The sequence below is a fragment of the Carassius auratus genome, linkage group LG28B (assembly GCF_003368295.1).
Source record: "Carassius auratus strain Wakin linkage group LG28B, ASM336829v1, whole genome shotgun sequence".
NCBI lineage: Eukaryota > Metazoa > Chordata > Actinopteri > Cypriniformes > Cyprinidae > Carassius > Carassius auratus.
In genome coordinates, this window is record NC_039293.1 from 3,018,949 (window position 1) to 3,030,378 (window position 11,430).

Consider the following 11,430-nt stretch of genomic DNA (forward strand, 5'->3'; position numbering starts at 1 on the left):
ATATATATATTTTTTTTTTTCTCACTTAAAATATATAAATTAAAATAATAAATTTCTATAAAAATATTTCAAATGTATTAAATTATTGATATTACATTAATTAATCTTTTTTAAATATTGCATATTATTTTTTTATTATGTTTAGCTTTAAAAATCTATAAATAAAATGTAAAAACATTTAAACTGATATACTTTAATATTAAAATATTAAACATTTTCTATTAGTTTATTTATATCCTGCATTAAAAAATGAATTAATTTATTATCCTTTTTATAAGATGACTTTTTATTAAAGTGGAAAATACCGTCATCAAATGTACATTTTCATCACTAAACCGAGTAGGTTGATTTAACAAAGCTCCTTCCATAAACTCAATAAAAACTCTGCTCCTGCCAAACACAAACCTTTGTGTCCAAAAATAAAACAGAAAGTCTTCTGTGTGCGGTTCACCGTTTCAGAGGAGTCACAGACGTGTGTCATACGGGAAGTGTTTGTCCTCCATAATGAAATAAGATGTGCAATTAACATGAAACAAACGACTGAAGGGCAGATTTTCAACGGCCAGATGTAATAAACTTCCTCAAATCAGATACTGACAGAATCCTGTCACACTGATCATGTGTGTTTCACTAATAAAGCCAATCTTGATGTGAAAACACACGCTCTGGCGTCATCTCCTGGTGAGAATGTGCTGCAGCCCTTTCAGAAACTCCTGTAAAGATCATATGCAGAAGTAAATGTGCCTCCTGGCAGTAACTTTGAATATTTTACATCATATATTACCATCAGGAACACAAGAAGAAAAAAAGATGAACAACAGCTCTGATGTGCACTGCTATTAAATCAATTAAAGTATATTGTAATCTGGGTTTATATGTTGTGTGCCATGTTGTTACTGTTAACTGAAGTAAAACTATTTAATGTTTCTCATTCTGTAAAAAAAAAAAAAAAAAAAAGCTGCAATAAAATAATAAAAAAAACGGAAAAAAACATAAAAGGCCAGAAAAGTACATATGTTGCTTCAACAACTAACTGCAAACATTTATTAATTAATTTCCAAATAACCAGAATGACTAAAAATAAATAGAAACTAAATAGAACTATATTAAAAATATAACTCAAAGTTAGTAATTTACAAAAATGAAAAAAAAAAAAAAACTGAAATGAAAAAAAAAACTGAAAAATAAAATAAAATAAATAGAAAAAAATAGAAGTTAATTCAAAATATCAATAAAAACTAATGATACTGTACAAATAATACTAAAATAACACATTTTAACCATAGTGAACCATTTTTATTTATTATATTTAACTCATCAGTTTGGAAAAATCTAATTTATATATATATATATATATATATATATATATAGATATAGATATCATCTGTTATTTATTTGCCAATACAACATTTTTCTTGATGTACTTCAACTACTAAAACTGAAATAAAAACATTAAAAACTAAGTAAATAAATAAACAAAATCAACAAAACTTTAAAATAAAGTTCTAAAAATTCAAAATAATCATGAAAACTATAATAGCATTTCAAAGACACACAAAAAATACTATAATAAATTGTCTCTATTCTAAATATTCACAACACTCATAAAACAGGTCACTTTTGAAATCAGAAACGTCTCCATTTGTAAGTCAATAAGCATTCTTACAGCTGTTTTGCAATTCTACCCACACACAATTACAGCTGCAATTTATTTTTTGCATTTAGCACTGATTTTTCCGGCTGTCTACAAGCCATCAGAACAGACGTGTGACCCATTTGTAAAAGAGTGAATAGAAGAGCTGGTGCTGTAGAGATTTGACCTTGCAGGATGAAGCCAGCAGAGATCCGTCCTCCTTCCAGGCCAAACCCTGCATCTGATCCTCACGCTGCTCCAGTACTGCACACACACACATACACACACACACCACATCCAGAAGATCAACATTTAACACAAGTTCACACACTCTCCAATGTTATGTCAGTGAGGACACACACACAGAAGCATGAGAGTGCTGGGAATCTGAGCATAACACACGTGTGCATGTCAGGAGAGTCTGCTAAAGCAAACCAATGCACTGGGAAAAGCTGCTGTGAAAATAAGTTAACGTACTAAAATTACTGAGTTAGAACTGAATTAAACAAACAAACAAAAAAATGAATAGAAAGATTTTTTTAAAGCACATAAAATTACTATTAAACAAAAAGTACGAGGTAAATCAATTGCCAATGCAACATTTCTCAGTTTCTCAGAGATCCAGTTATGTAATATATAAATAATATATAAATTAAAAAAAAAAAAAAATTATATGGATAAAAATAATTAAATATATAAAAATGTATTTATTTATTTTAATATTTTTATAATTTTTATTATATTGGCTTTGTATTGTATACGGTATTTCACTATTTTGTTTTTGGGATGACTTCCTCAACATAGAAGTCATCTTCACGAGCCCGTCCACTCTCCTTCAGCTCACACGCTTCGGGATAGGACGAGTAACCCCAGAGTGCTGGGCTACTTGGATAGGACAGGCTAAGCTAACCAAGAATCTCACTCAGTACAGTAGCGCTTGCGTGCGCCGCTCGCACATGCGCAGTCGCTCTCGTGTCGGTGTCAGGTGAACGAGTGAGTGGGGAAGATGGCGTGTACCGTGGCTCGCAGCTCCGCGCGCTGGATCGCGACGGTTCTGTCCTCCTCCGGTCACAGACGGGCATGCCCTCCTCTCCTGTCCAGCGCTGTCCAGAGCCTCTCGAAGCTGTCGGGCCGCCGGGTGTGGACCGCGGTGACACTGAGAGGCACAACGGGTGAGAGACAGAGGCCCGAGCATCATAACACACACACACACACACACAAACAATGCTAACTCCGAGTTTAACACATGCCGTTATAAATCAGATCTGACATAAATTCAGCATCATTTGAAAGATGACATGATGATGCAGACATGTGACGTTCACGTTAGGTCAGAAAGCAAACAGTTATTGCACACAGCTCTCAATCAATAACACAAGCGCACGTGATCAGTTTGATCAAGAGCTGTCTAATAAACAATAGTGTGTGTGTGTGTGTGTGTGTGTGTGTGTGTGTGTGTGTGTGTGTGTGTGTGTGTGTGTGGATGGATCAGAGGAGAAAGCTCTCGCCTGCTTCAGCTCAGTTTCCAGAAACTTCTCTGACCTTGAAGTTAAGCAGCTAGATACAGAAACACACTTTAATAGTCCTGTTGTGAAGAAAAAAATATCATCATGTCAGTCATCATGTTCATTATTCATGGAAACTGATTCTCTAATCATAAAGTGATAATAATGTCATGTTTTTTTAACATTCACCAAATTAAGGTACCGTGGTATTACCATCTAATGGCATTATTGTCCCGTGGTGCCACTGTGGTATTTTTTAGTAGGCCTAACAGTGGGATTTTGGTGGTAACCCTGCGGTTGATAATTGTGATGATGGTGTGTGTGTCGCAGCGCTGAGCCCTTGTTCTCGTGTGGTGTGTAAGATGTCGTTTCACACCAGCTGTCCTGCCAGAAAACAGGACTTCTACCAGATCCTAGGAGTCCCACGCTCAGCCACGCAGAAGGAGATTAAGAAAGCGTATTACCAGGTAAGACACCTGTCGTCTTATTGTGAATACAGACCAGGGCTAGTTGTCACAAACATGCTGTGTTTTAGTATCTATGATTTGAGTTAGAAGTGTAATTACACCAATACTAGCAGTGGAGCATGTTTAATGTTTTGTCATTTTATACTGTATTGTTTTGCTGTTATAATTATTTTTTTTTCTTTATTTATAAATAAAACAGTAAACCGATAAAAATGGCCCTTAAATATTAATCAAAAATAGTCTTACAATGACTGTTGTGCTCGAGATGATAGTTTATATATAAGAAAAGAATATTCTGCACAAATCATTGTTAATAAACGAAGCAAACCAAGGATTAAATAAATCTCATCTTAAATGTATGTACGTTTGCCAGCTCAGAAAAATCCCAAATTGTTTTGCAAATATAGGTTTCCCCTAAATGTTTGGGGTTTATTTTATAATATAATAAAGATTAATAATAATTGATTGTATGAAAGATGTAGAATATTATTTGCCGGTAATATAAAACATAAATACTATTCTATGTATACAATATTATGCTTATCATTTAGATATTTATTAGTACCACTAAATCTATTTGTAACAATCTAATTTTACATATATTAAAAATTTTATATTATTTTCTGATATTATAAATGTTTTATTTTTTCACTGCATGCAAACTAAAGCATCACACATAATAAACAGCAGGTTTCTATTCTCAGATGAATTTTAAGTAAAGAGTGTGATGATGGCTATTTGCAGTCTCATTTTTTCGTCAGTTGACAGCTTGTATATCTGTTCTCTTCCTTCGTTCAGATGGCGAAGAAGTATCATCCCGACACTAACAAAGACGACCCTCGGGCGAAGGAGAAGTTTGCACAGCTAGCTGAGGCCTATGAGGTTTGAAGCGCTCGCTCTGTGAAAGCGTGTTCTGGCATCGGTGAGGACTAATGAACGAACGAATGTGTTGTCCTCAGGTGCTCAGTGACGAGGCGAAGAGGAAACAGTACGACACGTACGGCTCCGCTGGGTTTGACGGGGGACAGGCCGGCGCGGGACACCAGCAGTACTGGGGCCGAGGGAGCAGCATCGACCCCGAGGAGCTTTTCCGCAAGATCTTTGGCGAGTTCTCCGGAGCTCGAGGCTTTGGGGATTTCAACGCCGTCTTCGATCAGCCACAAGAGGTCAGACGTGCTCTCCTCTGTCAGATTGGAGCATGCTGCTGATATTTTCATGTTCGGTATACACTGGACAATTAGGGCTCTATCAAATCAGTTTTTTGTCTCCCCCAAATCAAGTAAAAAAATTACCCCAATTTTGCTTAATTTTTCCCAAACTTAGTTTTTTTATACAAAGTTTAGTTTTATATTTTCTAAAAAAATATATATATTTTTCTCCAAATGCCACTTTTACTTATATATATATATATTAATTTCAGTTTCATTATAACCCCCAATTTATTTTCTAATTCAATTTTAGTCATTCAATTTGTCTAACTGAATTCATAAAACCATCACAAATTAATCAACCCTTTAAGAGGTGGTTAAATTAAAATAGTTATTAATTAACAATGAAACATTGCATTATTTATTTCTTTTTGGAGGTTTCAACTGAATTTCTACACAACAGAACTTTACTGTATAAATTAAAACTTGGCTGTTAAAATATCTTAATATTCCACAAAATAATAATACACTACTAATATTAATTATAATTACAATTGATATTTTATTAATTTTTATTTGAGGAAAATGCAGTGTTATTAAACAATAGTAATACATTCCGTAATATATTATTAATGAATGCACACTATATTAGTAGCATTTCATAATAAAAGTCCAGTTAACTATAAATTATTTTTGCTGATTGTCTGTGTTTGACATGATGCCAGTGTGATTTATTCAACTGCAGTGACCAAATGTATACAAATGTTTAAATAGCAGTCCTTTTTAATCATTTATATGTTGTATATTTAAGAATTGAATCATCGGTGATGCTCTTTTATATCACGGTTTGCCTTGCTTGGTTTATTTCCATGACATCCTGCACTATTCAGTAAATTCAGTAGAGCCCTAGACACTGCGTGACCCCTCTGCTCTGTCTGCTCACAGTATGTGATGGAGCTCACGTTCGCTCAGGCTGCCAAAGGAGTGCACAAGGAGATGACGGTGCACCTCGAGGACACGTGTCAGCGCTGCGGTGGCAGAGGCCATGAGCCCGGGTCACAGGTCCAGCACTGCGGCAGCTGCAGCGGGACGGGGATGGTGAGTGACCCCCTGGAGCACACACGCTCATCTAGACGTGTCTGATGACTGGGCACCTGTGGTTCGTCCCTGCAGGAGACGGTGAACACGGGGCCCTTCGTGATGCGCTCCACCTGTCGGCGCTGTGGTGGGAGGGGCTCGGTCATCACCTCGCCCTGCACGGCGTGTCGGGGCACGGGACAGACCAAACAGAGGAGGACCGTCACGGTGCCTGTGCCTGCTGGTGAGTTAGCCGCTCCTCTTCTGGCTTCGGGGAATGGACGGAGCTGTGAGTGTTTGTTCACTGTGTTGTGCAGGAATCGAGGACGGGCAGACGGTGCGAATGCCTGTGGAGAAGAAAGAGATCTTCATCACTTTCAGAGTGAGTACATCAACACCGAGAGGTTACATTTAAATCAGCCAATCAGAATCAATGATTCTACAGCCCTGTAGTATATAAGAGTGTGTATAGTTACAGTTGTGTTCAAAAGACAAAGTCTATGTTGAAAATGTTTGTGTGTATACATACATAGTTTATTTACAAAAACCAATTAATGCCACTTAAAAAAAAATAAAATAGCGAGATCTGAACCCTAAAAATTGCGTTAACAAGCGCAAGGTTGGGGGTTCGAATCCCAGGGAACACATGTTAGGAGAAAATTGTTCGCCTGACTGCAGTGTAAGTCGCTTTGGATAAAAGCTAAATGCATAAATGTAAACAAGTTTTGTCAGAAAAGCCAGTATTGTCCACTTTTCAAGGCGACGAGCGTCTTGTTTGTGAACAGAAGCTCATAAGTCCCTCGTGGCGAATCAGCACGCTGTATTCAGGTCAGGTGACAGGTGAAAAAACGTGCTAGCTGAGAGGGGTTTCATCAGAGCTGACTAAAGTGATGGAGGACGGAGAACTTTGACCAACTTGATGAACCTGGGATATCTTCCTAAAGGCGTTAAAGGAAAATAAAATCTAAAATAAAAACACAGTTTGATATGATGTGATTTTTGTTACAATATTATTTTGTATTATAATACATTTCTTTAACATAATATACAAACATCTATTTTTATTTTATAGATGTTTACATATTTTCATGAACATATTTTTTAATATTTATGTATTTTTTAATTATAAGTATGAATACAAATTTTTTTTCAAATTTTGATAAAAAAATTATTTTCCGTCTTTGCTGATAACTGGTGTTAAAAATATACAGTTTTGACAGATTTATTTCTTTATAATTATTAATAATAATCAGACGAAAGCTCCTATTTACTATTTTATCTGCCACCAGTAAAGTTTTTCTTAACATTTATAATTCACAGCAGAAAAGTATTTAATAGCTTTAAAATATTTGGGACAACTGATGCTGTTAATGAAGCTAATATTGGTGAAGAGTTCAGATATCATGTCTATGCCCATCTGAATGATGTGTGGTGTGTCTGGCAGAGCTCTCTGTCTCTGTTTAAGGACTCTTGGTACTGGATTAGAGATGTTGGCTTGTGTATTGGACACTCACTGTCTGTGTTGATGCTCTCAGGTCCAGAAGAGTCCGATCTTCAGGAGAGACGGCGCTGACATCCACTCTGATGTCACGATCTCTGTGGCTCAGGCCATACTGGGCGGCACGGTCCGAGCACAAGGACTCCACGAGAACATCGATCTCTCGGTGGGACATTAAACATAACCATACTGTCAAATTAAAGAAGCAGTTCACCTAAAATTAATTCATGAAAATGTACTCACCCTCAGCTCGTCCGAGATGTAGATGAGTTTGTTTCTTGGTCAGAACAGATTTGAGGAATGTAGCATTACATCAGTTGCTCGTCAGTGGATCCTCTGTAGTGAATGGGTGCCGTCAGAATGAGAGTCCAAACAGCTGATAAAAACATCACGAGTAATCCACACCACTCCAGTCCATCAGTTAACATCTAGTAAAGTGAAAAGCAAAATAAGGATGTTTTGCGTATAGTGTCCTCTATTCAAAATATTGCTTTCTCAATTGAAAAAGTCATCTGGTCTGAATCAGGAGAGAAATATGCACAGATCGAGCTCTATTTACAAGTGTAAACGGTCCAAACCGGTTATGAATATGTTGGTGGATTTTGATATGGGAGGACAACAATGGAAAGGCTTTTCTCTGGAAGAAACGTTATTATGGATTATAGACTCAAATTTTGGCAAAGGAAATGGTTTTAAGTTCAAACGTCTCGATGGATTTAATTCTTACAAGCACGCAGTTTCACAAGACATTCACTGATGGACCCAAGCGGTGTTAATGTGATGTGTTTATCAGCTGTTTGGACTCTCGTTCTGACGGCACCCATTCACTGCAGAACAAGTGATGTAATGCTACATTTCTCCAAATCTGTTCTGATGAATAAACGAACTCATCTACATCTTGGATTTTTTGAGTGAACTTCTCCTCAGTTCTAGATATTGTTCTGCATATTAAAACCGTTATTGAGTCTGGGAATGCTCTTGTAGATCCCATCTGGGGTCCAGGACGACCAGAGGATCCGTCTCTCTGGGAAAGGTATTCCCCGGGTCAGCGGCTACGGTTATGGTGACCACTACGTCCACGTCAAGATCAAAATCCCAAAGTAGGGTTATACAGATGGGTTTGTGTTGCTGCTGTTTAAGGTTAAGACGGCTGATCCGTCCCTGTGTCTTGTGTCCAGGATGTTGACCGACCGGCAGCGAGCCCTCATGATGAGTTTCGCGGAGGACGAGAGCGATGTGGAGGGAACGGTCAATGGAGTGAGCAGCTCCTCCGCAGGTACAGTCATCACTGGAGCAGTGCGGTACATCTCTCACATCTACTGAAGGATCAGAGGCGCTGATGTTAAAACCACAACCTGTCTCTGTCCAGGAGCGGCCAGTGATCACACCGGCACGGGGCACAAACAGAAAGACCAAGGCCTTTTCTCCAAATTAAAGAAAATGTTTAGCTCCACCTGACAGCCACAAACCAGGTAGGATGATTAGTTTTAAGATACAACTCCCTGAAATCATTTGAATGATTGTAAGGATTTGGAAAACCTGAATAAAGCGCTATTTTAGAGGTTCAGTACCTGGTCTGTGGCTGTTTGTGATTTCAGTGCTTTAAGAGTACTGGAAATAATTACAAATTTTATGTGTATGTATATGTGTGTATATATATTTATGTGTGTATATATATTTATTTATTTATAATAGAGAGATAGATATATACATGCACATGTATAGAGTTATACCTACATACATACATACACACACACACACACACACACACACACACACACATATATATATATATATATATATATATATATAATATATATAAATAAATACAGTAAATAATAGAAATGAAAGTAAATAAACATTTGATTAAAACCAATCACGAATAAGCAAATAAAACAAGTAAATAAAATATATTAAACGAGTAAATACTGTACTATAAAAGTTGTAAAAAATATTAAAGGGGGGGTGAAATGCTCATTTTCACTCAATCTCCTGTTAATCTTGAGTACCTATAGAGTAGTACTGCATCCTTCATAATTCCAAAAAGTATTTAGTTTTATTATATTCATAAGAGAAAGATAGTCTGTACCGATTTTTCCCGGAAAAACACGACCGGCTGGAGGCGTGACGTGTGGGCGGAGCTAAAGAATCACGAGCGCCAGTAGGCTTTTGCGTTGAGAGCGTTTGGAAGCTGTGACATTACCGTGAGGAAAAACCATCATCCAAAACAAACCATGGCTAACAGTCAGATTCAGCCGTTTATTTATGATCCAGAATCAGATCCAGAGGCTGAAACTGAACGAGAGCAGCAGCAGTAACGACTCGCTCCGAGCGGGGCTCGAACCCGGGTCTCCGGCAGGGGAGGGGACGCACTAACAAGGAGGCAGAGATATTTTAAGCAGTTTTACGCACCGCCTGCGGTTACTTACAACACACGATTGTGACCCTTTTTCGTTGGGATTGCATCATCCTTAAGAAATAAACAATGTGCAAATCCGTCGTCAAACTGGGCCTTGTTTGTAAAACAAGCATCTTCGAAATGCAGGGAACAAACACAAACACTTGCACAACTCCGTTGATGCTCTGTAAAAATAAACTCCATCCACTGGTCCCTTAATTTTTTTTTTTTTGGTAATCTGTACAGGGTTGTCTTGCCCTGGCAACCAAAAACACACTTCTTTTGTGACATTTCGTGACGCTCTCGCTCTGATCAGTGAATGTCTGTGCTGCTCAGCCTCGCTATACGGGAGCGCACTCTTCCGGCAGAAGTGCGTCAGGACCCATATAAGGAAATTCCGATCCATCTAACGTCACACAGAGCCATACTCGAAAAAAACTTTCCGAAACTTGTGACAAACCGGAAGGAGTATTTTTGAAACTTTGTCCATGTTTAGCATGGGAATCCAACTCTTTAACAGTGTAAAAAACTCAGTATGCATGAAATAGCATTTCACCCCCCCTTTAATATTATAAACTTAATATTTTTACATTTTAATAATTTTTGCAAAGTATAAATTGGGTAAAATAAACCCGTACAATTTTTAGGATTTGGATCTCTTACTCTCAGGTGGATGTCCGTGGCATTAAAAAAAGATTGTGAAACCCTACTGGATCTCAGATTCATTCTTGTATTTGTTTGTTTCTCCAGGTAAAAGATCGACTGGAAACTGAGACTCTAGTGGAGAACAGATTCACAGTGAACCTGATGGACACAGAAGAGGAAACGAGTCTTCTGCCTGACTTCAACGCTCCTCAGAAACTACAGATAATGAAGAGCTGTGGATGTGTTTTTGACTTCTAAGAGAAGATCGCTCCAGATCCCGGAGGAATATGATCTGTGCACACGCACCGTCTTTACCTGAAACATTGTGATATCAGCCTTAGAGCCTACATGAACTTTGTCTTTGGTCTGTAATTTTACGTTACGGTTTCACATGGTCAGGTCTTTCCTTTTCTGATGTTTTTAAGCGATTCAGTAACAGAGGGGAAATCTTCTCTTCAGTAACAATATCATTTCAGATTAATGAAGGCCAATGTGCTGACACCTCACTGAACGTTACATTCTTCTGCTTGATTAGCAGTGTACATAGACAGCTGTTGATATTAAGATCCTTTTAATGTGTTGTTGTAGAGATAAATATGCTAATATGAATAAAATCTCTCTGTGGCAACTGTACATTTGTTAAATATGGAAAAACTGGTAAATGTTGCTAGTAAGTTACTTCTTGAATTTTATACTTAAAACTGCAGTAGGTAACTTTTGTAAAAATATATTTTTTACATATTTGTTAAACCTGTCATTATGTCCTGACAGTAGAATATGAGACAGATAATCTGTGAAAAAATCAAGCTCCTCTGGCTCCTCCCAGTGCTCCTATTGCCATTTGCAGAAATACTCCGCTCCCGGTAAAAAAATAACCAATCATAGCTGCGGTCCGTAACTTTGTTTGTTTTCAAAATGTAGAAAAATGTATATAATAAGCGAGTACACCATGAATCCATTTTCCAAACCGTGTTTTTAGCTTGTCCTGAATCACTAGGGTGCACCTATAATAAGTGTTTATATTCGGACTATTTTAGATTGCTTCGGGGGTACCGCGGC

General features: G+C 37.4%; 1 protein-coding gene across 4 annotated transcripts; it reads left to right on the forward strand.

Annotated features, from left to right (window-relative positions):
• Positions 1–2,538: 2,538 nt before the first annotated feature.
• On the forward strand, positions 2,539–11,004 carry LOC113067736 (dnaJ homolog subfamily A member 3, mitochondrial). Of its 4 annotated transcripts, XM_026240180.1 has the most exons (13): positions 2,539–2,805; positions 3,469–3,605; positions 4,404–4,487; positions 4,565–4,771; positions 5,699–5,851; positions 5,927–6,074; positions 6,148–6,212; positions 7,366–7,494; positions 8,313–8,428; positions 8,507–8,604; positions 8,698–8,800; positions 10,477–10,504; positions 10,544–11,004. In XM_026240180.1, exons 1-11 carry the CDS (start codon positions 2,640–2,642, stop codon positions 8,784–8,786), a joined length of 1,392 nt encoding a protein of 463 aa, XP_026095965.1. In that variant the 5' UTR covers positions 2,539–2,639; the 3' UTR covers positions 8,787–8,800; positions 10,477–10,504; positions 10,544–11,004. The 4 variants fall into 4 exon arrangements, with proteins under 4 accessions (XP_026095965.1, XP_026095964.1, XP_026095967.1 ...); XM_026240179.1 differs by having other exon boundaries at positions 10,477–11,004; XM_026240182.1 differs by lacking the exon at positions 8,698–8,800 and having other exon boundaries at positions 2,540–2,805.
• Positions 11,005–11,430: the final 426 nt, after the last annotated feature.

Excerpts from the sequence above, each read along its gene's own strand:
- LOC113067736 (XM_026240179.1), top strand. The coding sequence starts at position 2,640 with ATGGCGTGTACCGTGGCTCGCAGCTCCGCGCGCTGGATCGCGACGGTT. Across the intron at positions 3,606-4,403 it reads TTAAGAAAGCGTATTACCAG|ATGGCGAAGAAGTATCATCC; the intron begins GTAAGACACCTG and ends TCCTTCGTTCAG. Across the intron at positions 4,488-4,564 it reads AGCTAGCTGAGGCCTATGAG|GTGCTCAGTGACGAGGCGAA; the intron begins GTTTGAAGCGCT and ends TGTTGTCCTCAG.